The sequence below is a fragment of the Cervus canadensis genome, chromosome 13 (assembly GCF_019320065.1).
Source record: "Cervus canadensis isolate Bull #8, Minnesota chromosome 13, ASM1932006v1, whole genome shotgun sequence".
Lineage (NCBI taxonomy): Eukaryota > Metazoa > Chordata > Mammalia > Artiodactyla > Cervidae > Cervus > Cervus canadensis.
This window is the reverse complement of record NC_057398.1, coordinates 75950075-75977941: the sequence shown is the minus strand read 5'-3', so window position 1 is coordinate 75977941 and position 27867 is coordinate 75950075. Positions and strand designations below refer to the sequence as shown.

The window sequence follows — 27867 nt, the reverse complement described above, 5'->3', positions numbered from 1 at the left end:
CCTGTTATTCCAGGTATTTCTTGACTTCCTACTTTTGCATTCCAGTCCCCTATAATGAAAAGGACATCTTTTTTGGGTGTTAGTTCTAAAAGATCTTCTAAGTCTTGATAGAACTATTCAACTTCAGCTCTTTCAGCATTACTGGTCAGGGCATAGACTTAGATTACCATGATATTGAATTGGTAAGGAACAGAGATCATTCTGTCATTTTTGAGATTGTATCCAAGTACTGCATTTCGGACTCTTTCATTGACTATGATGGCTACTCCATTTCTTCTAAGGGATTCTTGCCCACAGTAGTAGGTATAATGGTCATCTGAGTTAAATTCAGCCATTCCAGTCTGTTTTAGTTCACTGATTCCTAAAATGCTGACATCCACTCATACCATCTCCTGTTTGACCACTTCCAATTTGCCTTAATTCATGGACCTAACATTCCTGGTTCCTATGCAATATTGCTCTTTACAGCATCGAACCTTGCTTCTATCACCAGTCACATCCACAATTGGGTGTTGTTTTTGCTTTGGCTCTGTCTCTTCATTCTTTCTGGAGTTATTTCTCCACTGATCTCCAGTAGCACATTGGGCACTTAGCAACCTGGGGAGTTCATCTTTCAGTGCCGTATCTTTTTGCCTTTTCGTACTGTTCATGGGGTTCTCAAGGCAAGAATACCGAATGGTTTGCCATTCCCTTCTCCAGTGGACCACATTCTGTCAGACCTCCCCACCATGACCCGTCCGTCTTGGTTGGCTTAGTTTCACTGAGTTAGACAAGGCTGTGGTCCATGTGATTAGATTGGTTAGTTTTCTGTGACTGTGGTTGCAGTCTGTCTGCCCTCTGATGCCTTCTGTCAGTGCCTACCATCTTACTGGGGTTTCTCTTACCTTGGACTTGGGGTATCTCCTCTCAGCCGCTCACCACTCCAGTGCCACACAGCCCCCGCTCACCACTCAATGGAAGAGGATTTTCCTATGTTTGGCTTAGAGGATAGCTGCTAAGAGGAAGGTCAGGCAAGAAGTTTGGCCTGGGCTCTTCCTTCAGGAGTGAGCATTCTGGAAGACTTAGGGGGTGACCACTGCCATTTCTGATGCCCTGGGCTTGGGAGACTAGGCAGTGAAGCTCTGATGGTTGGTGGTAAGTAGAACGATGGGCTGAGCCTAATTCCTTGACTTGAACTCACACTAGGCCAGTTGTGGAGTACCCTAAAATTTTGGTCCTTGTTTGGGGCAGAGCATATAAACAAATACAATTTTTATTCCTTCATTATTATACTCATCCTTCCCTACTTTCCCTCTCATACATTCTCACGGAAGTTCAAGACCACATATATACTTATACTCTCTCATAATCAGCGATATGCTTTCATGATCATGCACACATGCAAAACTCTCATGGCAGCCATATGCTCTTATTAACATACATAATTTCATGACTCCCAGATGCATTCTCATGATTGCACACACATGTATTTTCATGACCAGTCATGAGCCCTGACATATACTCATGATCACACACGCCCACACAGTCTCACCTTTTTACATACCCACTCATGTTCTGTCATGCACATGGACTTAGGACCCCATTATCATGACCATACCCTTATACACACACATACACACACGCACATATCTCTTTCAAGATTACACATTGACATCACAAATTCTCGTGACTGTACACTTACACAGTCTGTTGTGTGAATATACATGCCTCCCCCCACCATATTCTATTTTGTATCTGCACATACTCCCGCCCCCACACACACTTTTGTGGCCACCTGCAATGCACACTTTTTATTGTGCCTGCGTTTCTCTGGGCAGCTCTGTGTACTCTGGATCTTTCACACCCAGCACCTGACAGTACTGCCTTCTGATTCCTTATTAGCCCCCGGACAGTTGTTTTGTGCTATGTGGTAGCTCCCTACTTCTTTACTGACTGAGCCACCAGAGTGGACTGAGGACATATATGTGTTAATCAGTGGCTCTGATGAGCAGAAGATGGTTAGGGTTACTGTACTTATGATGTAAATTCAGCCAAAGTCAGGCACTATGTTCAGTGGTGCAGCCTATCTTAACTTTTGTAAATAAATTATCTCTCTTAGGCATTTGGGGCTTCCCTAGTGACTCAGTCAGCAAATAATCCACCTGCAATGCAGGAGATCAGAGTTCAATCCCTGGGTCAGGAAGATCCCCTGGAGAAGAAAATGGCAATCCACTCTAGTATTCTTGCCTGGGAAATCCCATGGACAGAGGAGTGTGGCGGGCTATCGTCCATGGGGTGGCAAAGAGTCAGACACGACTGAGCAACTAAAGCACCACCATTAGACCTTTAGAATGTGGCCCCCCAGTGTCTCCTGTGTAGCATTCCCAGGTTCTTTTTCTGTTGCATTGATGTGCTGCCTCTCTGAGAGAATGTGTGTTTATTTTAGCAGAGGTCTCTGTAGACAATACTTACAGAGATCTTCTAACCTCTTGTTAGACTTGGAACCCTTTTATACAAATGAAACCTTAATCAGAAATCCAGTAAAATTCACGATTTGGAGTTGATGAGATTAAAGAAAGGAAAGAGAGTTCAGAGCCCTTTGCGTTTGTCTTACCTCTTTCCTGGTTTTTTTTTGTTTTTTTTTTTTTTTCCTCTCATGCCAGGCTGCCCTGAAGGTACTCTATGAAAAAGCCCAGTTTGCAAATCCCTGGCTTAATTTAAACAGAGCTGTGATGGCTATAATTTTGGTTATTTTAGGAGTGGAACTATTTTGGAGGTGTACAGAAACCTGCAGTCCTCCTTTCCACACTAGCCTTTGCCGTTAGTCCTCCTTGGGTGGTGAGAATGTGAGTGACTATATGGTTTGACATGCCTGGGGCAGTGGCATTTATATCTGTGTCTTGGTACGGTTGTTAACAGTGCCTCCATTCACTGTCCTGATTTGGACAGGAAGTTATTTGCTTACCCAAATAATCGGCCATGTCTTAGTAAGAGGTGGCTTATAACTAACTCTTGTGGAGCAGCTGGAGAGACAGGTTTCACACATATGGGCCCAGGGGAACCTGTCCAATAGAGCAGCCTCTTCCTGGGTCAGCAGACTATGCCAACATTCAGACGTTGAGTGTCTTAAGGTGGCAGTCAGTGCTAACCTGTGCTTGAGTAGGATTTTATACTTCTCAGAACAGTTTCATGTCTCTTAACTCCTTAGACCCTCATAACAACCTGTGAGATCACTAGATCATGTTACATGTTATGACTTATTTCCCAGTTTTGGGAACCTGAAGCTCAGAGAGAGGAAGTCTCATTGCTGGCCCTTTAGAGACCCAGAGAACTGGATGCTTTTGAAGGGATTTGTGGCCAGCAGTGAGAAAGTATTAATAAAGATTTTCCAAAAGTTTTTTTTTTTCCTCTGGGAAGGCTTCCTCTAGCTAATACAGATTTTTAGTTCTCTTAATGTATTTAGAGTGGGCTCAGCCTCAAGGTGCTTCAGGAGCCTGAAATGCTAAGAATTAACACTTACTGAGTGTTTGATGGACACTGATGTCAGCACTTTGTGTATGTGAATGAACTCTAGTAATTCTCACATCTGCTATCTGAGGTGAATACTATTATCATGCCCATTTCACAGATGAAGAACCAAGGCTCAGAGAGATTAGGTATCTTTCCAGAGTCACATGAGTGGTCAGTGGAGGAGCCAGTCCATCAACCTGCTCCAGAGTCTGCCTTTTAAGGCAGGAGTGGCCCCCATCTTGCTGTAAACAAGTTTTAATTTTTTAGAGGGCAAGATAAATGAACCTAGCTCTAGGCCTTGAGTCAGTTTTTTCTATTTTAGAACTCCCCTTCCTTAAAATGGGTCAGGAATGGACTTCCTAGAATGACTCTGTCACATGTATCCACTCAACTCTGTGTATGTCAGGCTCACGGTAAGTGTTGTAGAATCCAAAGACAATTAGGTTATGGTTCTCACTCTAGAGTCTTCAGTTGAGTTGATGTGCCACAAACAGAGGGAAAAGCTGTTCTGGGTCAGTAGAAGGGCCAATCTTATGTGTGGAGGGAACCAGAAAGGTTCCATGGGGGACGTGGTGCTTAAGATGAGCTTAAGGGTGATCAGAAGTTCCTTAGACTCACATGGAAAGGAGACTGAGGCAGGCCGGATGAGGTGCTAGAAGCTCGTGAGCAATAGGTAGACTCTGGGAGCTTCACGGTGAGCAGAGACAAGGAGTAGCAAGGAAAGGGGGCTTGACGGGGCTTTGGAGAGGGGGCTGAGTGGGGGCAAGTCTTCTTGGGGTTTTGAGCTGGATTGGAAGAGGAACAAGGGGGGTAGGATGGACTTCTGCATGAGAGGGAAAGAGAGGTGGGGAGCTGGACTGCGTTCCACTGAGAGGATGGTGTCTGAAAGCCCCAGAGGGAGGAGGCTGAGGGCTCTGAAGAATGTCTGCTTTTCTGGTTCCTGTGGGAATAGGGAATATGGAGTGGTGCGGGAAACTCAGACAGTCTCCTTACAGCTCAGTATAGAGCCAGCCAGGGGAAGGGGGAGAGGTTTGCTTAGGTGGCGGATGAGACTCGGTAGACAGGTCACTTCCAGTGGGGATGTGGCTACCTCATGACCACGGTGCCTGCTTGCAGAGGCCTTCGCTCAGGCTAGAGGAGGGTTGGTGGAGGAGGGATGAGGCAAGCGAACCCTTAGGCTGCCATCTCCTGGCTAAGGGCGAAAGGGGCTGGGGCCCAAGTACCTTGGCTTCTTGGAAGAAACAGGATGCCTGAAGGAGTCATGTCCACTCCCCCTCCTCCATCCTCTACTCCTCTTTGGAGTCAGACAGACTGGGATTGAATCCTCGCTCTTCTTACTAGCCACATAGGCTTGATTGCATGACTTGTCTCAATTCTCAAATCTGTGAAATGAGAAGAATTTTGTCTTCCTTGCAAGGAACTTGAGAATTAAAGTTACTATGTGTCAACTGATGCCACAATGTCTGGCACATGGTAAATTCTGAATAAATCATAGCTGCTTTCATAATTATTGCTGTTTTCCTAGATGACTCTCCCCCATTTTCTCAGGTCTTCACCCTTCCTCCAGTTGGGTGGTATCTGACCTTCCTTTTTTACCTCTTTATCCTGAAGGGGCTCTCACCTTGAAGCTCCCTCTTTGCCTGGCTCCTGGCCCACTTACACTTGGGCACAGCTCCTGGAAGCTTTGCCCTGGCCCTTGGGCCTCTATGGAAGCCAGTAGTTTTGCCCTTGCTGAGCTATCTTACCATGGTGGGGCCTGCCATCTGGTAGGGCGGTGGGAAGCCAGCCTGTGTATGTTTGTGTGGTCAACCAGAGCATCACATCCAAGTGCCCATCCCTCCTGTTTGTTAGGAAAAGATGGGGGTGATTTTTAGGGAGCCAAAGAGGTTTCAGAGTCTCTCCTGTACTCATAAGTGCAGAGGCCTGGTTTTCATCTGACCCCTCCCTCTTGACACACACACATCAGCCCGGTTGGGGGCACTCCTCTGTTGTCACAGCCTGCCCACACTCACCACCACAGCTCCTCACATATGTCTGCTTTAGGGGCTGGTAGCTTTTGACCTGTGAGTGTTACTTAGAAATTGTGCAGGAGTTGAGGCTTCTGCTAGGTTGAGATGATAACTGCACTATTTAAAGATGGCCATGGAACCAGAAAGAGCCAGGTGTCCTGATAGGGCTGTTCTTGAGCCCCATCTGCTCACCACGCTAGTGCAGTCTGTGGGGGCAGCCATAGGAAGCCCTGGACAGCCATCTCAGGGGCATCCACGTGCCATGCACCTCTGGGCGCATCTTCAGCCTGCTCTGTGGGATGCTGTTTCACTAGGGGCGGTGGAGTGGCTACCTGGCTCTTGGTTTGGAAGGAGCCTGGGGAAGCGATGATGGTACCAAAGTCAGCTTCTCAGTTGCCAGGATGACTGGGAGGATTTTGGTAGGCCAAATCAGAGCAAATGTCTAGCACGTCACTGTGGGCAGCCTGAGATCCTATGTTCCCTTCCTGAGAATTTCTCAACCCTTTTCCTAGAAGGAACCATAAAAACTCCACCCCCAGGCCCACCTTTGCCCACTACTAACATAATTCATACTCCCTACAATCATGGGGTGCTTTCTGCTTTCCCAGGCTCTTTATCGATGATCTCATCCCTCTGAGGTGGACTGAATAAGGGTCTTGGGTTCCGTCTTAAAGCAGAGGTCTCAGTAAGTCAAGACAAGCCCAGGGTCATGCAGCTGGTCTGTGGCAGGACTGCAGCTCAGGGCTCCCTCCTGTGTGTTACGTTGTGGGCGGCCTGAGATCTGCTGGGTTCAGTCCCGTGCTCCTGAGCCCTTCTCCAAAGGACAGCCTTTGCCACAAGGGCCCCTTCCCCAGACTGGCCTTCTCTTCGGCTTCTCACTTCTTCTTCGGGTGGGGGCAGGAGAGTGGGAAGGGATTAGGGCTTGGCTGTTGATGAGCTTAGAGAGGTATGGTGGGGCCAGTGGCCTTTAAATCTCACGGAGTAGAGCGTTTCAGGTGAGGAGGGTGAGCGAGTCCGAGGAATTGCTGTTATTAGCATTAGTGAGACCACTGCTCCGGCAGGACTGGGGCAGCAGCTCCTGCTGTCTGCTCCCAGCTACTCTGTGGAGCAGGGATATTGGGGTAACATAGGGTGCAGACCAGGGTGCTACTTTTAACCTTGTGGGATCCTGCCTTTTACAGTGGCTTTCCAGTTTGGAGAAGGGCTCCCTGGGTCAGATTTTGTATCCATTTTCTGTGTCTGGGAACATGTGTATGTCCTAAGGCTCCGAATTCCTGTGTCTGCCAGTGTACATACATATGTGGGCGTGTGTGTGCATATAGTAGTAGTTCACCCACATGCTGCCTGAACTGCTGGGTCCTCTGGGAATGGCCGTGGCTGTGGACTTGGGAGTTCTCTAGCTGGTGCTCTGACTTTTATCTCTGGGCCCATGTTTCTCCCCTGCATCACCTTGGCTGTCCTCCATTCCTGGGGCTGGGGGAGGATAAGGGTAAATTCAGGTAGAAGAGGCTCAGCCCTTTTTTGGTTCTCCTGCTAGGTTCAGTCCTGCCACAGAGTGTCTGACTTTTCACTTCACACTGGGTCCAGATGCTGTCTGTCCTCTCCCTGACCCTCCCAGTCTGCCACCAGAGGGGTAGATAAGAAGCTGTCTCTTGAGTTACCCAGATGTAGAAGGGGCAGGGAAGGAAGGAAAGCACCACATACGGGGTTTCTCTGAGTCCTTATCACCACGCTGGCTGTCTCACACCCCATCTCTCCTAGAACAGGAGCTTTGAAGACAGCTTCCTCTGAAAACTGATTAGGTGGTAGCCTTCCAGCAGTGAGCAGGGAGACTGGAAGCTGATGGCAGGTGGAAATCCCCAGCTGTTTGCCACCTTCCTCAGTTCCCTTTCCTTTGCTCTGACCGCTGGTCATCCCTGTGCCAAACTCAAGGTGTTACTGCCAGGCTGTGCACATGTTAACCACCCTAGCTGGCGGCTTCTGACAGTGGTAGCATTGGACAATGACTTGGAGGGAGAAGATTCCCAGACATGAGCAGAGGCCCCCCTTGGAAGCCCTGCCCTTAGGAGAGTAACCCTCCCCACTCCCCATCACCGATTGTTCACTTCATTCCGTCTCTGCTCCAGCCCAGAGTTGGCAGTTCACGAGTTCAGAGTGAAAGCCTGCTGTGTGCCAGGGTTCAGGAGCAGGGGATGACTTGATCCAGAGACTCTTCCCTGAATGATGGGCATGGAGCATGTCAGGTTTCTCTGCCTGCCCCAGTGTCCAGCCTGGGCCTTTGCCAGGTAGCCATGTTGTACCAGGGGTCAGGGTAAGAGCTACTCTGTCCCTGTTTCCTGTGACCCCAGTAGTCTATTCTGTATGGGACTCATATCTACTAAGAACTGTTTAACCCCTTCTGTGCTCACCCTGGCCTGAATGTGGAGGAGAAGCCTGTGGTGGGTGGGGACCCTGCTTCCCCTCCTCCCACCAGCACCGCCCCACTCAGGAGGACTCAGGCCACTTTCTGGCTGCTCCCTTGCCATGTACTGCATCGTTTCTATATTTGGCCAGCAAGCCATGTGGGCGGGGAGCCACCCCACTGCAGCTGCCCTCCTGACAGCTGGGGGTGGAGAACGCCGGCAGCAGAAGCTGCAGCAGCGGGCATGTGCACTTCTTGGGAGAACTAAGGAAGGCACCATCCGAGTGAGAAAGCCCAGAGGAGGGGCCTGCCCGGCTGCTCCCCTACTCCCCCACACTCTGGTCCAGGTTCTTGCCTTGTCTGCCCTCACCCACGCTTCCTCCTCTGTGCCCCTCTCTGCTCAGCTGCTTCTCACAGTAGTCTCTTCTCCAACAGACCACGGCCCTCCAGAAACGATGGTTGTCAGTGGACCCAGCTGGGACTCTGCCAGGCTCCAGTGCTCAGTCTTAGAGAAGGGTCCCCTCTGAGCCCTGCTTGCTCTGCCTGTCATGGCCACACTCGGCTGCTTCCTCCTTGTCTGGGGACACAGGGTACCCAGCCCCAGCCCAGAGAGCTTAAACCAGGCCCTCTCACTCCATTTCACAGGGGCGCTCTGGGCACCAGGCCCCTTTCAGACTGAGAGCAACTGATGCCATGGAGAAGCCCCTGCCCACCTCTTCACTCACCTGGTCCTGCCCACTGTGAGACCTTTTCACTGAGACCCCCGGAGGCGCCACCCCTGTAAGCCACTCCCCTGCCCCTGCCCAGCCCACCATGTGTGAAGTCATGCCCACAATCAACGAGGGGGACCCCCTGGGGCCTCCCCACGAAGCCGGTGCTGACGCCAACTTTGAGCAGCTGATGGTGAACATGCTGGATGAGCGGGAGAAGTTGCTAGAGTCCCTTCGGGAGAGTCAGGAGACTTTGCTGGCGACACAGAGCCGGCTCCAGGATGCCCTGCATGAGCGAGACCAGCTCCAGCGCCACCTTAACTCTGCCCTCCCCCAGGTAAGGCCTGCCAGCATCTCTCTCCTCCCCTTCCCCTCACCCAGCCCAGCAGAGCCACAGCTTCTGAGCCCTCAGCTTTCTGCATCTGTGAGCATCTCAACAGATGGAACTCACAGAGCATTTCCTCTCCTTCGCCTTGTTTCATAAAGCCTTTCCCTGTTTCTCCCAAGCGCCTCAGGCTGAAACTGGCTTCACCTGGAGAAAAGGATGGCCTTTGATGCAGGAAAACCCCGCCTTAGTGGCCAGCTGCAGTGAGCCCAGGCAGCCAGCAGGTGGCAGCCGGTACTGGGCAGGACGCTTCCCCTTGGCTGCTCTTCACCAGGGTGTGTTCTTGGAAGTGGTGGGTGGGGACGACAGAGAGCGAAGATGGGAGAAGCTTTAGAGACAATCTAGTTCACCTCTCATTGCACGGATGAGAGAAACAAGAGGCATCCCATGGACAATTATAGACAGAACTGTGACACTTCTCTTATTCTCCTCCGTCAGCACAACTAGTAGCGATTACAGTCACCCTTTATGGTATCTCTGTATGCTGAGCACTTTGCATGGGGTTTCCCTCACATATCTCTCACAACTGTGAATTTGGTGCTATTATCACCATCACCTCTATTATACAAAGGATGAAACTCAACCTTGAGGAGATTGGTGAATTGCTCCTGACCGCCCTGCCTGTAGGGGAGCCGCCGAGGTGGAGGAGGCGTCCCTGAGGAGCCGGAGTGCTCCTCTGCCCCTCGCACGTGGGGAGAAGGGCCAGAGCGGGCAAGGTTCCTGCCCAGGCTTCAGAAGTGTCTGCGGGGCAGAGTCTTACGATGCTTTCTAGATGGGAATATGGATCCCTGGTGAGGAACTGGGGTGAGAGGTGGGCCCATCCTACCCTCACTGTGTTTGGCTGCTGCTGCTGCTGCTAAGTCTCTTCAGTCGTGTCCGACTCTGTGCGACCCCATAGATGGCAGCCCACCAGGCTCCGCCATCCCTGGGATTCTCCAGGCAAGAACACCGGAGTGGGCTGCCATTTCCTTCTCCAATGCATGAAAGTGAAGTCGCTCAGTCTTGTCCGACTCTTCGCGACCCCATGGACTGCAGCCCACCAGGCTCCTCTGCCCGTGGGATTTTCCAGGCACTGTGTTTGGAGCCCTGAACAAACCCTGGGATGAAGGAACCACCTGCCTCTAGGGAGCTCATACACTAAAAAGGAAATATACAAGAACTCAAACGACAGGAAGAGTGTGGAGGAACAGAAAAGGGGCTCCAGAGGACTGTTAAAATCATATCAGTGGTTCAAATAGGGGCCAGATCATTGATCTTCATGGCAGCCCTTGAGGGGCGACTGTCTCTTTCGGATTACAGGTTCAAAGAGGTTCGGCATTTTGCCCAGGATCACAAATGGGTAGAGCTGAGAATTGATCTTAACTCTGCACTGGGAGCTTCACGAAGACAGGGATCATGTCTTTCTTGTTACTGTGCCTCCAGGGACCAGCACAGGAGCTGGTACATGGTAGGCACTCCCAATATTTTGTTCCAGCTTTCAGTAGAGGCAGAAAGCCTTCCACTAGGAAGATCCCAAGGAAGTGTGTCCTTTGTGATGGACTTGGAAAAATCAGGTGTTGACAGAGGATTGGGCGGGAGGGAGAGGGAGCCCACTGAGCAAAGGTGTGGACTTTACTAGTGATTGAGAATAGCAGGTTACTCAGGTTGACGAGGTCTTAGGGTATTTGGACAGGAACTGCGAGAGAGAAGCTGGCACCAGGATAAGAAGTTTGTATTTAATGGTGAAGACAACATTGCTTTGGGAGGTTACCCTGGCAACAGTGGTTCAGAGGGTTAGAGCTGGGGAGGGAAGTAGGAGGCGCCCTGGGGTGGGAAGACTAGGCAGTGACTGAGCCTGAGGACAGGATGGGAGAGCTGGTAGTGCCATGGCATGGGCTGGGGGCATGCCGTCGAGTGTTCAGGTATGTGTGTGGGAGAATGTGTGCATGCACACGTGTGTGAGCTAGATAGTGAAGCCGCATGAGGCCAGGCCTGGCCTCCGGGATGGGAGCTGCTTGACCGCTGTTGCCGTGGCTTTGAGAGAAAGGCAGGAATTATGAGCAGGGTCTGCATCCGAGGCCTCTTTGGCTCCGGCATCTCTCTGTGTCCCTTGTCTCTTCCCTGTGTTTCTTGTCCCCTTGGCCTGATATGGAATGATAAACAGTGATTGCTTGGAAATTCTTCCTTCTGTAGTGATTCCGTGCTGTGTGAGAGAGTGGAATGTATCTCAGAATGTGTCTCAGGGCCTATCATTGTGGGAAAAGACAATGGGGATGCTTTATACATGGGCATTCAGCAAAGCCAGGACAAATGCCCTGGCATCAGGCCCCAGGATGGAGTAAGCTGGAATCCTAGAAGTCAAAGCTGAAGCCACATAGCTGATTGAGCAGATCTGTACACTCTGTTGTTTCTCTGTGTGGTGGGCCCTTCAGTGATCTCATTTCTTTAGCTACCTGTAACTTGCAAAACTCTGGGAAGGGAGTAGAAAAGAGCTCTCCAGAACACTCACTTCAAAGCCCCCTTCTCTTCCTTCCTTAATATCCATCAGTCTCTGTTTGGACTTCACTAACAGCAAGCCAGAAGTGAAACTCCCCTCCATCCACTTCTACAGGGAAATGTCACTGGATTGTTGGAGAAACAGAAATACAAAATGGGAGGGAGGACATAATCAGGTTATATTGGTGGCTGGAGGAGGAAGGAATCACAGAGCACACTTGGTGACTTTCTCACTGTTATATCCAACTGCATTCCCTTGCATGTGCTTGGAATGCTTCTCCCCTCTGGAGAAATACATGCTAATAGTATGGATGGATAGGACTTCCCTGTGGCTCAGCTGGTAAAGAATTCACTGGCAATGCAGGAGACCCCAGTTCGATTCCTGGATCAGGAAGATCCCCTGGAGAAGGGATAGGCTACCCACTCTAGTATTCTTGGGCTTCTCTGGTGTCTCAGACAGGAAAGAATCCACCTGCAACGCGAGAGACCTGGTTTTGGTCCCTGGGTTGGGAAGATCCCCTGGAGGAGGGCATGGCAACCCTCTCCAGTTTTCTTTCCTGGAGAATCCCCAGGGACAGAGGAGCCTGGCGAGCTACAGTCCATGGGGTCACAAAGAGTCAAACATGACTGAGCGACTAAGTACTTGTGGATGGGTAGGGATTTTTCTGGGGACAGTTGGTGGAAGTAAGGGACAAGTGACAGGATCCCACCATTCACTGACTTGAGCGTGCTGGATACTGTTTAAGTGGTGGATCCTCAAGCACTGAGGGGCCTTGGGGATTTACAGGAATTTACCACCTTAACCCGGGAGCTGAGTATGTGTCGGGAGCAGCTTCTAGAGAGGGAGGAAGAGATATCAGAGCTGAAAGCAGAGCGGAATAACACAAGGGTAAGTGGGGTGACCTTGTGTGTGTTTGTGCTTTGGGGGGTGGGGGCATATGACTGAGGGAGCAGGCATAGCCAGCACATCCAGCCCCATCCTCACCTCCTCTTGCCTTGTCTTCTGGGACGATAGTCAGTGTGTTCAACCATCAGTCCTAGGCTTTTCACCTCTAGTTAGGGGATCATGGGAAAGTCAGGGTCTTGAGAGAGAGGCTCCGGCAGGTCTGCAGTTGGGGCAGCGACCATTTAACCCCATGGGAGTATTTCAGCATTCCAACAGTGGTACACACGGCAAGACTTCGGTTTGCTGGGTGTTTGTGTGGACCCTGCTTACAGCCCCTGGGGCGTAGGCTCACAGTCCTTCCTTGCACCCTTGCCTTCTCTCTGCCAGTTGCTTCTGGAACATCTGGAGTGCCTGGTGTCCCGCCATGAGCGGTCACTGAGGATGACTGTGGTGAAGCGTCAGGCTCAATCACCATCAGGGGTTTCCAGCGAGGTGGAGGTGCTGAAGGCTCTCAAGTCACTGTTTGAGCACCACAAGGCCCTGGATGAGAAGGTACCTAGGCTAGCCGACAGCCTGCATCCACCCCCAATGCAACCATGGATACAATACAATACAGTCCAGTCCACCCCCAGTCTCTTCCCTGGAGCCTCCATGCATCCCTTCTCTGAGATTTCTGTATCCTGTGTTCAGGGAAAACTGCCTTCTAGCTTCCTAACTGGCTTACTCCTACCATTAGTCCAATTTCCAGGTCCTCCTATTAGGTGCCCTCTCAGAAATTTGCCTCTTGGTAGGTCTTTCTCTTTGCCTCATGCTCAGTGACGACAGACCAAGCCCCGGCTTCCCCAGCTTGAGTCCAGAGGGTCCCTGTTTCTCTCTCCACCTCCCCTTACCTTGGGCAGGTGCGAGAGCGGCTCCGGGCGGCCCTCGAGAGAGTGACCACTTTGGAAGAGCAGCTGGCGTGTGCCCACCAGCAGGTAAGCTGCTTTCCCTCTTTTCATCTGGAAGCCACGGCTGGGTTACACCTGCTCCCAACTCTGGTCCCCATCAGACTTTCCCCTCCTGTCTTAGCTGGAGATTGTTAGCTAACAGGAGGCATCACTCTCTGGGAGGTGGGGGATTTGGAAGGTCTAGAAGGTTCTCTTCTCTTTGACTCACTGCCCTGGGGACTGCGCCCTACAGGTGTCTTCCCTACAGCAGGGGGCAGGGGTTCGGGATGGAGTGGCCGAAGAAGAGGGGACTGTGGAGCTGGGACCAAAAGGCCTGTGGAAGGTGGGTCATGGGGAGCTGCACAGAGGGGGTGCGTCTTACCCCAGACAGGGGGTGTGGGCCCTGCCCTGCCTTCATGCAGTAGAGCGACTGCTTGAATTAAATTTGGAGCTTTCTCCAAGGTTACCATCTCTATTTCCTTCTTCCCCTTACCGCATCTGCAAAGAAATCTGCAGGTTTTTCTTTTAGTGCCCAGTATGTACACTGGTAAGCATGTAACTGAATTGTTAGGAGCCATCTATCTAAGAGATCACTTCTCTTTCTGAGCCTCTGTTCCCCTAGCCATGGCCCTCTCTAGGTTACAAGAGACTGAAATAGCAGGTAAAACTAGAAATGATCACTTTTCAAGAGAGACACAGGAGAGTGAGGGTGTTTGCTTGTTGTTTGGTGTGAGGTCCTGGAGCTCAGAGGATGAAGGGTGTTCCTGGATGTGTGCTCTAGAGCTGGGGCAGAGCTGTGGCCCGCACTGTCCCTCTGCCCCCCTTCCCGGGGCAGGGCACGGAGGGGGCGCCTGACGGCTGACTGAGAGCTCCCTGTCTTTGGAGGAGGACGTGGGCCAGGTTGAGGAGCTGCAGGAGCTTCTGGAGAAGCAGAACTTTGAGTTGAGCCAGGCCCGGGAGCGACTGGTCACCCTGACAGCAACTGTGGCTGAACTGGAGGAGGACCTGGGCACAGCCCGCCGGGACCTCCTCAAGTCGGAGGAGCTGAGCAGCAAACACCAGCGGGACCTCCGGGAAGTGAGCAGGGGCCTGGGCCTGACGCTGTCTTTCTGGGTGTGGGCCTTTGATACTTAGGAAACCAGCTGTTGGATGTCCTGGGTATTGAGGGAAAGCCAAACGAGGGCTGAGGAGTGTGAGACTGAACGCTTGGGGGGGTCCAGTGTGGGAAGAAGCGGTGGGAGGGATGGGTCAGGGTCAGAAACTGGTAGGGGAGTGTGGAGGAGACACAGCCATCCTGGTGCGGAGGCACAGACAGGGTGGAGGTGGGAAGAAGCTGATGGCCTTCCCCAGCACCCTCTCCTCTCCTGCTCAGGCTCTAGCCCAGAAGGAGGACATGGAGGAGCGGATCACCACCCTGGAGAAGCGCTACCTGGCTGCTCAGCGTGAGGCTGCATCAATCCATGACCTCAACGACAAACTGGAGAACGAGCTGGCCACTAAGGAATCCTTGCATCGCCAGGTAACTCCTGCATCTGGGGCTCGGGGGCATTGTACTTGACCCTGGAGGTCCTGGTGATCATCCTTGACCCTCACCTTGGTGGCCCAAGAGCCTCTGAAGTGCAGCAGCCCACCTTGGGAGAGGGAACTCAGGTGTCTTTGGGTAACCAGGAACCAAGGTGACCCCTGGCCTGTCACCTGCTCTCTCCTGAAGCAGGGGCTGGGGGACACTTCAGTGCTCTCTCTTGACTGTCCTTCCCACCCCTCACTCTGCTAGTGTGAGGAGAAAGCCCGATATCTGCAGGAGCTACTGGAGGTAGCCGAGCAGAAACTTCAGCAGACAATGCGCAAAGCCGAGACGCTGCCAGAGGTGGAGGCTGAGCTGGCCCAGAGAGTTGCAGCCCTCACCAAGGCAAGTGGACCACGGGTCTGGGAATCTGCCTCTGACCGCTGCTGCTTGAGCTCTCCTGGAGCCAGGCAGTGGGTGGAGAAACTAGGAGGCATGATGGGCTGGGGCCAGGAAGCTGCTGCTCATTGCACGACTCCAGGAAACACGCTTTCTTGTCTCTGTCAGATGGAAGAGTAACCCCTGCCCTTATCACTCCACAGGTATGTGAGTCCCATGAGGGCAGATGTAAGAGTACTTTAAGAAGTAGAAGAAACTGTCAGTGCAAAGTATTTTTACTATTATTTATACCATTGTGATTAATAGTAATACTTCCTTTTGGGGGAATCTGAAGTGGAAAACATAGGACTTTCATTTCTGGAAAGGTGAAATTTGAGAGGAGATATGATCAGAGTTTATACATCTCTGAAGGGGGTGGGAGTTTAGGCTAAGCATTTTATTTTTTGTCATTGAAGCATTCTAGATCTTGGGACTACCTCTGGCTGTTTGAAGGCTACAACTTTTGGACAAATGAAAGGGAATATAATTTTACCCAAAGGATAGTTAACTTTATGGAGGTGTATGGCTGAAAACATCCTAGGTCTGGAAGAGCTGTGTAAATGCATGGACATGTGGTGGCTTAATCAGGAGAATTTAGGAGTGTTTACAGTGGGAGAGACTTTGAGGGTTGCCCCATGTAGGATCACCATAGCTACCCCCTCAAGCATTGAAGAGAAGGAAACCAATATTTAGTCAGCATCAGACCCTAGACCTCTGGAGGTGAGAGGCTGGCCATTGTGCCAGTGTGGCAGCTTGGGAGCTCTGCAGATGGACCCTCCAGCCTGGCTGTGCCTCATGCACGCAGGACCAGATGTACTTCTGCCACTGACTGGCTCTGTGATCTGGGAAAAGTCACTCCTTCCCTAATTGGGTGTCTGTGTCATTATCTCTGTGATGAAGCCATCATCTCTGTAATGATGGGGTTGAACTTGGTGATCTCTAAGGCTTTCAGGAATCATCCCCTAGGAATGAAGAACAGAGTTTAAAGTCCAGCAGAAAATATTATGTGTGCGATGCTGAGCAGTCAGGTTTCATCACTCCCAAAACTGACCAGAAGGGCTGGACCAAAGTGATTAATGTGTTCAGGAAGTTATAGTAGAAGGACTTTTAGGAGGGATTTCTTGACTATAAGATGTGTAATAATCTGGAATACCTTGTCAAAAGAGACAGTGGGGTCCCCATCTTTGACGATGCATGAACAGAAGGGGAGACCACTCTACCAGGGCCAGTTTAACAACAAAAGTAATCACCATGGCTAGCATTTGTTGAGTACTCATTGAGTCTTAAGTGTTTACCATGGATTATGACCTTTGGTCCTTGCAAAAGGCATAGGTACTATTATCACAAGAGAGGAGACAAAGGCTCACAGAGGTTCAGTGACTTGCCCAATGTCACACAGCTGGGACTGGAAGGAGCCAGGATTTGAACTCTGGCTGGAGTCCGTGCTCCTATCTAGAGGCACAGAGATTTATGGTAGCTCATACTTTCAAGTGGCATTCTTTCTGGAAGCATGAGAATTTACAGTCTCTTGAGCTGCCAGCTCTGAGATAGTTCAAGGTTAGCCCTGAGCAGGAAGGAGGAGGTGTGGGTGGGGGAATCTGGCAGGGGTTGGGGTACCTGGGAAGAATGGCAGTGGTGGGGACAAAATGCTCTGGGACGGTAAGTGGAGAGCTTGGCTTCATTTTTCCCTGAGGCCCTAATTCCCAAAGATTCCTCTGGCACCTGGGAGCATGGGATCCAAGGTCTGAGCAGGAGGAAGGATGATCTACAAGCTGCACTGACCCATTCCTACCTCCAGGCTGAAGAGCGACATGGCAACATTGAGGAGCACCTCCAACAGCTGGAGGGACAGCTGGAGGAGAAGAACCAAGAGCTGGCGCGGGTGAGAGCACCAGACTGGACTCTTTGGTGCCCCTCTCTGCCCCACGGAGGTACCGCAATATGGTCTGTAAACAGGGAAAGGAGGAGACTGGGAGCTGGGCAAGGACCTGGCTAGGACAGACAGAGCCATGGAGGAGCTGGGGGGCATGGGCAGAAGCACTGGAGAGACAGCCCCAGAGAATGAGAAAAGGAAGGGTGGGCGTGGAACCACCGTAGGAACAGGTGCTTCCCTGGGGCTGTGGAAGGAGGGCCGCGGGGGCCTGTGAGGGGGCTGGGGCTGTGGAGAGAGGACTGTGGGGCCTGTGGTAAGGGGCCTGGGGCTGTGGAGGGAGGACCATGGGGGCCTGTGAAGGGGCTGGGGCTGTAGAGGGAGGATCATGGGGCCTGTGAGGGGGCTGGGGCTGTGGAGGGGGGACTGTGGTGCCTGTGAGGGGGCTGGGGCTGTGGAGGGAGGACCATGGGGCCTGTGAGGGGGCTGGGGCTGTGGAGGGAGGACCGTGTGCTGTGAGGTGGGCTGGGGCTGTAGAGGGAGGACGTGGGGGCCTGTGAGGGGGCTGGGGCTTGTGGAGGAAGGACTGCGGGGGCCTGTGAGGGGGCTGGGGCTGTGGAGGGAGACCATGGGGGCCTGTGGTGAGGGGGGGGCTGTGAAAGGGAGGCTTGAGGAGGACTGTGGTGAGGGGGGCTGTGGAAGGGGAGGACCATGGGGGTCTGTGAGGGGGAGCTGTGGAGGGAAGGACCAATGGGGGTCTTGTGAATAGCGGGCTTGTGGAGGAGGTGGGGGCCTGTGGTGAGCGGGGCTGTGGAGGGAGGACCATGGGGGTCTGGTGAGTGGGGGCTGTGGAGGGAGGACCGCGGGGCCCTGTGGTGAGGGGGGCTGTGGAGGGAGGGCCGAGGGAGCCTGTGGTGAAGGGGGCTGTGGAGGGAGGGCCGCGGAAGCCTGTGGTGAGGGGGGCTGTGGAGGGAGGACCGTGGGGGCCTGTGGTGAGGGGGGCTGTGGAGGGAGGACCATGGGGGCCTGTGAGGGGGCTGTGGGGTAGGACCGATGGGGTGTGTGAATGCGGGTGTTGGAGGGAGGACCATGGGTCCTGTGGGTGAGTGGGGCTGTGGAGGGAGGACCATGGGGGTCTGTGAGTGGGGGCTGTGGAGGGAGGACCGCGGGGCCCTGTGGTGAGGGGGGCTGTGGAGGGAGGGCCGCGGGAGCCTGTGGTGAGGGGGGCTGTGGAGGGAGGGCCGCGGAAGCCTGTGGTGAGGGGGGCTGTGGAGGGAGGGCCGCGGAAGCCTGTGGTGAGGGGGGCTGTGGAGGGAGGTCGTGGGAGCCTGTGGTGAAGGGGGGCTGTGGAGGGGGACGGGTGGGGCCTTGGTAGGGGGGCTGTGGATGTGTGTGTATGTGTGTGTGTGTGGAGGGTGGGCTGTGGAGGATGGAGGCCCGGCGGGGCCTGTGGTGAGGGGGGTTGTGGAGGAGGTCCGCGTGGCCTCTGTTGGTGACGGGGGCTTGTGTTGAGGTGTGTGTGCGGGGAGCCTGTGGTGAGGGGGCTGGGAAGGGAGGCCATGGGGGCCCTGTGGCAGGGGGGCTGTGGAGGGAAGGAACCGTGGGGTCCTGTGGTGAGGGTCTGTGGGAGGAGGGCCGCGGGGCCTGTGGTGAGGGGGCTGTGGGGGGAGGGCCGCGGGACCCTGGGGTTGAGGGGGCCTGTGGGGGGAGGGCCGCGGGCCTGTGGTGAGGGGGGCTGTGGGGGGAGGGCCGCGGGCCTGTGGTGAGGGGGGGCTGTGGGGGGAGGGCCGCGGGGCCCTGTGGTGGAGGGGGCTGTGGGGGGAAGGGCGCGACCCTGTGGTGAGGGGGCTGTGGAGGAGGGCCGCGGGCCCTGTGGTGAGGGGGCTGTGGAGGGAGGGCCGCGGGACCCTGTTGGTGAGGGGGGCTTTGGAGGGAGGGCCGGCGGGGCTTGTGGTGAGGGGGCTGTGGAGGAGGGCTGCGGGACCCTGTGGTGAGGGGGCTGTGGAGGGAGGGCCGGCGGGGGCTGTGGTGAGGGGGCTGTGGAGGGATGTGTGTGTGTGGGCCCTGTGGTGAGGGGCTGGTGGAGGGGGCCGCGGGACCTGTGGTGAGGGGGCTGTGGAGGGAGGGCCGCGGGGCCTGTGGTGAGGGGGCTGTGGAGGGAGGGCCGCGGGGCCCTGTGGTGAGGGGGCTGTGGAGGGAGGGCCGCGGGGCCTGTGGTGAGGGGGCTGTGGAGGGAGGGCCGCGGGACCCTGTGGTGAGGGGGCTGTGGAGGGAGGGCCGCGGGGCCCTGTGGTGAGGGGGCTGTGGAGGGAGGACCGCGGGGCCCTGTGGTGAGGGGGCTGTGTGCGCAGGTGCGCCAGCGGGAGAGGATGAACGAAGCCCACAACAAGCGGCTGTCAGACACGGTGGACCGGCTGCTGAGCGAGGCGAAAGAGCGCCTGCAGCTCCACCTCAGGGAGCGCATGGCAGCCCTGGAGGAGAAGGTGCTGTGAGCAGCGGTCTGGTGGGCAGGTTACTGGGAGGAGCAGAGCTGGTGGAAATGAGTGGGGGACAAAGGCGTGGGGGGACCCAGGCGAGCCGGTGGGGTGGGGCTGTGGCAGTGGGCTGTGGACCGGAGTGAAGTGAAAGAGCAGCTGGGGGCGAGGGGAAGGGGGCGGGCGCAGAAGGGGAGGGCGGACTGGAGAGCAGGCCGAGGGCAGCTGGTGCTGGGAGGGACGGCGTGGCCTGAGCTGGAGTCGGAGTCAGGGCGGGGAGAGGGAGGCTTCTTGGCTCACAGCTGTTCTCCCCCAGAACACGTTGATCCAAGAGCTGGAGACCTCCCAGCGGCAGATTGAAGAGCAGCACCATCACAAGGTACCCAGTTGCTGGCCAGCCCTGCCAGCCTGGGAGGGCTGAGCTTGCTGTGTGGAAAGCACACACCTGTGTTTCATGGAGCTGCTCTCAAACCCAACACTGTGGTATTGAGCTCAAACTGTGCTAGCCAGTTTGGTAGTCCGTGTACACATGTTATCCCACTAATCCTCACTAAAGCCTGTCACAGTGGATGCATCAGCGCCCACCTGTAAAGAAGAGACTGAGCCATAACCTTAGGGCAGAGAGTGGGTAGCAGAGAGACAGGGCCCAGTGAAGGACTTGACAAAATGATTTGGTGGGGCTTTCCAGGTGGCACTAGGAGTAAAGAACCCACCTGCCAATGCAGGGGACATAAGAGACACAGGTTCAGTCCCTGGGTGAAGATCCCCTGGAGAAGGGCATCCCACTCCAGGAATCTTACCTGGAGAATCCTATGGACAAAGGAGCCTGCCAGGCTATAGTCCCTGTGGTTGCAAAGAGTTGGACATGACTGAAGCCACTGAGCATGCATGCACACAAACCTGGTGAAGCTCTTGCTTTCTGGTGATCTGGAGAGGATTACCACTGTGTGTTCCCCAGCAATGTCCATGAGGTCTGGGAGTTCACTGCGGGCCCCTCTGCCACCCGGCCTTATGTGACATGCCTTGTCAGCAGGAAGGGCTCAGCAGATGTGTTCTGCTCGAGTCCTTCCAAACAGATCCCTCTTCTGGCCCTGCCCTGCCAACCCTTCTACTCACTTTCCAGTTGGACCTCTTCTCTTCTGATGTCATCTGTGGTCTTGGCCATGGGCCCCTGGGTTTGGACTTTGTAGTGCATTCTTCTTCTTCTCCCCAACTCTGCTGTTCTCTGTGTCCTTTTATCCCATTTCTTCCCTTCCCTTCCCCCTACCCCTACTGTGTGTCTGCCTGGCACAGGGCCGCCTGTCTGAAGAGATTGAGAAACTGCGCCAAGAGGTGGACCAACTGAAGGGTCGAGGAGGGCCATTTGTGGATGGCATCCATTCCAGGTACGCTCAGGAGGCCAGGCACGCTGGGACGGGGTCCTGGATGGACCTGCATAGACCCTGGGGAAGGAGACTTCCTCCCAACAAAAGGCTGCTCAGGACCTCAGGGTCCTTCTCCTATTCAGGGTGGAACACTGAGGTTTAGAGAACTTGGTAAAGTCATCCAGCTTACTTGGGGCAGTTTAGAAGGGAGCGCCTGTCCTCTGAGAGATGCTGAGAGGCAATAAACCACAGCATGATCCTTCCTCACTGTCGTGGAACACAGGGCATGATTCCTGCTTCCTTGACAGAGGGCATGCTGTTGAGAGGGGTCTGCTGAATTACATGCCCACCTATTTCCCACAGGGCCTGCTCATTGGAGTATCTGGTTCACTCTAGTTCTTTTGAGATAACTTACTTAGGGCTCTGAACATAATGCTTGAATTAGGCCCACGTTTTAGGGGACTTCTGGGTTTTTCTTCATATTTTCTGAAGCATTTGGTATTGAGCTCAGACGTCAAGCCTGCACTCAGTTCTCTGCCCAGAGAGGCAGGGTGACGATTGAGGAGACTGAAGTGGATGGTGCTACTCAAGGTTCATGGCTTCTGGATATTTTCTGTACAAACCAAAATGTCTTAGATCAGAACTCATAAGGTTCCCTGTGGTCATGCTCTTGTTGTATCAGGGAAATAGGGATCAGTTTTTTTGAAGAGAGGTAAAAGTAAATGTGTGTATGTGTATGTGCAGAGGGGTAGCATAGAATGTAAATTAGGAAAAGAGATGTTGAAGAGAAGCCTGTGGGTTTCTAGGGTGGTAGGCACTTGGGTATCAATTTCAAGTTTATTAGGAATTATTGCATAGGAATATGGAGAGAAGCATCTTCCCAGGTGGCACAGTGGGTAAAGAATCTGCCTGCCAGTGCAGGAGATGCAAGTTCGATTCCTGGGTCTAGAAGATCCCCTTGAGAAAGAAATGGCAACCCAATCCAGTGTTCTTGCCTGGAAAATTCTATGTACAGTGGGGCCTGGTAGGCTACAGTTGGACATGACTGAGCAACAGAGCACACATGGAGGGAAGCAGAGAATAGAGACAGGAAATGGTAGTTGGAATTCCTCCTACTCCTCCTTTCCTGTAGGATGCTCAGAAGAGACCAACCCCCTACCCCAATCAAAAAGACATAGCCTGGAGTACACCAAGCTATTTGGCATTGCTTTCCATAGTGACTGAGAATTCTTGGCTTTGACTGTAGAAGTACTGACCCCATCATAGAGCTGGAACTGAGTTGCGGAGAAAAGTGGCAGTGGGGGTAAGCAGGAACTCCCCTCTCCCTCCAGATACCTTGTGTAATCTGTTGTAGGCCCACCCTGTCCCTCTGCTCTGGGCTCTCTCGGGTTCTCAACTGGGAAGATTTAGGGAAGAAATGTCAGCAGAGGAGGCTCCAGATAGTCCAGAGGATCTTTACTGTGATCCTAAAATTTCAGGGTTCGGATAGACCCTTGGGGCAGTCAGAATGCTTTCTCTAGCCCATGTCTCTGATACATGGGCTAGAGAAGGGCCTCTTGAAGTTTTGTGGGGATAGGAAGTATGCCTGGCTTGAATTTTGGCCAGGAACTCAGTCCAGGGGAAGACCAGAGGAAGTTGCTGGGGAGAAAACCAAGAAACAAAGACTCTCAGAGTTAAAAGGACTTTTAGAGATTATCCCTTCCAAATTCTCTTGGTGCCATAAACACTCCCACACCATTCTTGTCAGATGGCCAGAGAGCCTCCACCTGAATACCTCTCTGATCAGGAGCTTAGCTTTTTTAAAGCCACCAGTTGCATCATAAGCCAACTCTCACTGTTTGAAGGTTCTTCTTGTATTAATTGAAAAGCTACCTGCCTAGAACTTACTCACCTGGATCATTCTCATTCCTGAAGCACCAGAGAATAAACCTAATCTCTTGCTTACATGGAAACCCTTAAATCATTTACAAAGGTCATGTCCTTCTCTTCTCCAAGCTGAAGATCCCTTAGCTCTTTGGGGCCAGTGGGTGTGAGCTGGGGCTGTCAGGCCTCAGGGCTCACCTTCTCCCCCATCCACCACTCAAGGGCATACACGGGCAGTGCGACGGATGTGCGGTTCTCCCTGAGCACAGCTGCCCACGCATCCCAAGGTCTGCATCGTTGTTACCCAGCACGGCGGGAACAGTCTGCCAAGGTGAGGGGGTGGAGGGGTGAGTGCGGATGGGTCTCCCCAGGGGAATTTGGGGTCAGTTCAGCCACGTGTCTGGCTTTGGTTTCACAGACAGCTGGTGTGTGGTGCACATCCTCCCCCCACCCTCCCCCATGTCAGTGACAGCTGCAGCCTCGGGGTTAGGGCCGTCATCAGCTACAACAGCTGTGTTTCGCCTTGACCTCCTGATGGGCAAGAGGTAGGGGCTGGTGGGTGGCCAGGCAGTCCCTGAGGCTCCGCTGAAGCCTGTGCACGTGTGCCTGGGTGTGTTAGTGGTGCGGGTGGGGGAAGTAGGGCCAAGATGGAATTGGCAAGCTCTCTGAAACAAAAGCTGTGATTTATGGGGGAGGTGAGGGAGGGATAACAGGTTAACTGACCCTTGGGATGGCTCCTGCAATTTCCTGAGAAGCATGTAGTTTCTGTGGGGTCTGCCTAGGAAGCTGAGAGGAAACAGGAAAGATTAGGGGCAGAAAAGGACTGACTTCAGTCTTTGGGGGAAGTCTGATTCCTTCCTAGCCCCATAATTGTTAACCATGCTCTGTCTTGAACACAGGTTCCCTACATGCTCTAGGGTGCTATGCTATAGAGGTAGAGAAGGAGGGAACTCCTATCTAATGGGGGAAGATTCATCTCCGCCCTTAGGGAAACCCCTAAGGCGGGGAGTTGACTTCTGAAATCATCTCTTTTTCTCTCTCCCCTCTCTCCTTGTCCTCCTTCTGTTTATAACAACACAGCAGCTGCCCGGGAGCTCAGTCTAAAGGCTGCAGGAGTGAGAAAAAAGCCCTGGGGGGTTTGGGACAGAGAAGATAGGGTTAGAGATGGGCTCTTCCCTTTTCCTCCCCTGGTCTCACTCTCCCAGCCCAGTTCTGTGCTCTTTGCACTTCTAGGCCTTTGTCTACCAAAGAGGTTTTTGGGATGATTTCTGGGAAGCTGCCTCCTCTGAGGGTTGACCAGAGGGTTCTATAATGTGCTGAAAGTCTGAGAGACACAAGACAGTGAGGCCAGCTTGGTTTTCTCTTGTTCCCTTTACCTTTTGTGTGCATAGAAATGGATAGACTTTACATAATACTTACTTGGTGCCAGACACTGTGCTAAGTGCCTTGCATGCATTTCCTAATTTAATCCTCAGAGCTAACTATGAAGTAGATACTGTTACTGTTCCCACTTTACAGATGAAGAAACTGAGGCACAGAGAGGTTAAACAGCTCTTTCATAGCTGGGACTTGGTGGAGCCAGCATTCAAAGCAAGGCAGTTTCTGGAATCTGTTCCTAACTATTCTGCTGTATGCCTCCTTGAGTTTGGGTAGTGTTTCTTAGACTTTAACATACAAGTAAGTTATCCAGGAATTTTGTTAAAATGCAGATTCTGAATTAGTAGGTCTGGGATGGTACCTGAGATTTAGCGTTTCTAACACCCTCCCAGGAGATGTCAGTGCTGCTGCTGTAGGGGGGGAGGGGCCTGCTCCTCAGCCATCGGGTGCGTCTTACCCATCTCTCTATCCTTCTCTGCTAAGGACTGGGAGCCATCTCCACCGCCTGAGGTGCTGGTCCCGACAGCCACCCCTGCCTTTGACAGTGACCGTGAAATCTCTGATGTGGATGAGGATGAACCAGGGGGTCTGGTGGGCTCCATGGATGTTGTCTCCCCCAGCAGCCACTCAGATGCCCAGACCCTGGCCATGATGCTGCAGGAGCAGCTGGATGCTATCAATGAGGAGATCAGGTTAGGGCAGGGGTGGAGGGCCTGGGCGGTTCCTTGAGGGACAGAGGCTCTTTGTGTTTGGGCACTGCAGGAGAGGTGCTGTATGTGTTGGCCTCTCTCTCACAGCTGCACCTTGAGTGCCATAGCCTAGGGGCCCTGTGTGGGGATCAGGCAAGGTTCTGGCACCGTGCTGATGGAGAGGGGCAGGACCTCAGATTGACTTCTCAGGCTCCCTTTTTCCTCCCAGGTCTTTGGAGGCTGTGTTCCTGACCTCCTACAGCTAAACACAATCACTAAAAGTATAGTTCCCACATACTGAGGCCAACTCAGGGTGAGAGCTTTTGTCAGTCTTATCACAGTCACTGGAGGAGACAGTATTATTTCCATTTTACAGACAAGGAAACAAATCAGATAGATTAAACGATTTGCCCAAAGCAGTGCAGTAAGTGGCAGAGCCAGGATTCAAAATTTTCTAAACTCAGTGCACTGTGTCATGCCTTCCATCCCTAATGAAGCATCAGACAGAAACCAGTGGCAGGGAATGTTACCAAGATCTGCACTTTACTCCATTTTTATAGAGAGTTGGTTAATGTTTGTGACAAACGGCAAGGGAAAGTCCAAAGCAAAGAACACCAGAGCTTTACAGGGCTGGAGGGGTCACCTGGTTCAGTGGTTCCCACACTTTTGGAGTTCGCAGACAAGCTACAAAGAAAATACCACACAGACACACACATACACACACACACACACACACAGAGAAGGGTACTAACATAGGACTGCCCACTTTGATTCTGCAAAATGAAACAGTAAAGATAATTACCATTTCCTATCATAGCCATTCTATCAAAGAAAGGATATTTTAACATCCCTAAAGTTGGAAAGATATGCTCTGAGAATAAAGATAGGTCCTGCTTCTAGAGGATACTTGACATCGTTATATTTGTGTGTGTGTGTGTATGAGTGTGTGTACACACATTTCTCTCTGAGTGCCTCCCCCATACACATTACATTATCACTATTATTCTAATTTTTCCGTGGAACAGGGACATTCCATCAGGGATCAGCATCAATTAAAGGTTCTGTGTTTGAGAACTACTGACTTAGACCATTCCTGACATTGGGTATATTGGGAAACTGAGGCCCTATAGATAGTGGTAGGTCAAGCATTCTGACTTCCCGGAAGGTTTATATTCCACTGATTGACTTGCCTCCTTTCCTAGCAACTGCTTTTGTTACACTAGGGAGTTTTGTTACATTAGGCTGGTTAACCAGACAGAAAACTGCTAAGCTGTAGTGGGATAGAACCAGCTATGCCCACAAGGCCTTGTATGTCCCTGCAGTGCCCCCGAACACTGGGATACACCTGAGCATCGCCTTCTACCCAGGGTCCCTGGTGGTGACTCAGGCAGTGCCCACACGTGCCTCCTGCTGGTCCTCCCTGGGCTAACGGTGAGGCCTGATTTTGCCTACCTGCCAGGATGATCCAGCAAGAGAAGGAGTCCACAGAGCTCCGTGCTGAGGAGCTGGAAACTCGAGTGACTAGTGGCAGCATGGAGGCCCTAGACCTGACCCAGCTGCACAAACGAGGTTCCATCCCCACCTCTCTGACTGCCTTGTCCCTGGCCAGCGCATCCCCTCCACTCAGCGGCCGTGCCACACCTAAGCTTACCTCCCGCAGTGCTGCCCAGGACCTGGACCGAATGGGGGTCATGACCTTGGTGAGAGACTCGGGGCAGTTGATGAACAACCTTGTCATCACTAGGCTCTGCTTCAGGGTTGACCGAGGGGAGTTGACTGCAGGGCTCACTCTCAGCTGGGTCAAAGCATTTTCTTCTTATGATGTGTATAGACCTTGGCATGCCAGGTCACCAGCAGGTCCTGGGTTTGGAAAGAGCTACGTAGTTTCTTTCTTGCCCTCTCCCCTTGGATAATGCTTAAGAAACTCACCCAGTGCCCACAGGTCTTTCTCTCTTTCAGAGGAAGCCCTGATTTATTTTTTTTCAAGCCAGTTTTTTGTTGGTTTGCTTTGCTGTGATATTCTCTTCAGGCCTGTATAAGGCACTGAGTTCTATCTTCTCATCCCAAGACCACTGGGTTTCCCTTAGAGTAGACGTTCAAGCATCCAAAAGGTGAGTCCAAGCTCACCCTTCACTCTCTCTTCCAGCCCAGTGACTTAAGAAAGCATAGGAGGAAGCTGCTGGTGAGTGCTGCCTGATGACCCAGGTACTAACAGGGTATCTGTTAATTTTCCCCCACATTTCCCTTTCGACTTCTCCCCCCTGGGCCCTTGAGTCTGAGTCTGAACTCTGAGAGGCCCTGGGGCCTCCCCTCTGCCGGTCTCCACGCCCCTCCGCCTGTCTGGGCTGGGTCAGCAGGCCCCCAATCTCTCCCTCTACCCCCTGACGGCTCCACTGTCTGTTCAGTCACCAGTGTCTTGGGAAGAGAACCGAGAGGATAAAGCCACCATAAAATGTGAGACTTCTCCTCCTTCCTCACCCAGGACACTGCAGCTAGAAAAGCTTGGCCACCCAGCCCGGAGCCAGGAAGAAGGCAAGAGGTAAATGGAGCAGACCGCATCTCAAGCCTCTCCATCCCCAAGTTTATCTTGTCCCTCTCTCTGCCTCTGAACAGGCTGAGTCTCACCTGTCCCAGGTGTCTGAACATCTCACCTCTCTTTGAAACGCCATGAGAGAAGGACATTTCCATGCCTCTTTTGGTCCCGTGCTCTGGTCATACCCCCTTGCCCTTTCAATTCTGATACTTACTGTAAGTTCTTCCTGAAGTCTAGCTCCCATCTCTCATGCTGTAATTAAGTATATTTCTTCTCATCCCACCCCATCCTGGCTGTCATCCTGTAGTGCTTTGGAGGATCCAGGCAGCAACCCCAGCAGCAGCAACAGCAGCCAGGACTCCTTGCACAAGGGTGCCAAGCGCAAGGGCATCAAATCATCCATCGGCCGCCTGTTTGGGAAGAAGGAGAAAGGCAGGCTGATCCAGCCGAGCCGGGATGGACCCACAGGCCATG

The 27867-nt window shown here is 52.9% G+C and overlaps 1 protein-coding gene across 17 annotated transcripts in view; it reads left to right on the top strand.

The window, feature by feature from the left end:
• PPFIA4 (PTPRF interacting protein alpha 4) overlaps positions 1–27867 on the top strand; it is a 53804-nt gene that overhangs the window by 6188 nt on the left and 19749 nt on the right. For 11 of the 17 annotated variants that reach the window (XR_006272522.1, XR_006272523.1, XM_043484902.1 and 8 more), the window contains 18 exons: positions 8545–8946; positions 12257–12358; positions 12743–12907; positions 13255–13329; positions 13535–13624; positions 14167–14358; positions 14654–14800; positions 15056–15190; positions 17022–17105; positions 19445–19576; positions 19884–19946; positions 20861–20952; positions 23017–23125; positions 24655–24863; positions 26320–26560; positions 27007–27042; positions 27266–27399; positions 27701–27867. Coding sequence is in view for 15 of the 17 variants with exons in the window: in XM_043484902.1 (XP_043340837.1) it covers positions 8713–8946; positions 12257–12358; positions 12743–12907; positions 13255–13329; positions 13535–13624; positions 14167–14358; positions 14654–14800; positions 15056–15190; positions 17022–17105; positions 19445–19576; positions 19884–19946; positions 20861–20952; positions 23017–23125; positions 24655–24863; positions 26320–26560; positions 27007–27042; positions 27266–27399; positions 27701–27867 (2407 nt within the window). In the remaining 2 variants the exon portion in view is untranslated. Of the gene's footprint in view, positions 1–8544; positions 8947–9116; positions 10442–12256; positions 12359–12742; positions 12908–13254; positions 13330–13534; positions 13625–14166; positions 14359–14653; positions 14801–15055; positions 15191–17021; positions 17106–19444; positions 19577–19883; positions 19947–20860; positions 20953–23016; positions 23126–24654; positions 24864–26319; positions 26561–27006; positions 27043–27265; positions 27400–27700 lie in introns of those variants that run through there. The other 6 variants (XM_043484906.1, XM_043484905.1, XM_043484904.1 and 3 more) reach the window with 5 other exon arrangements.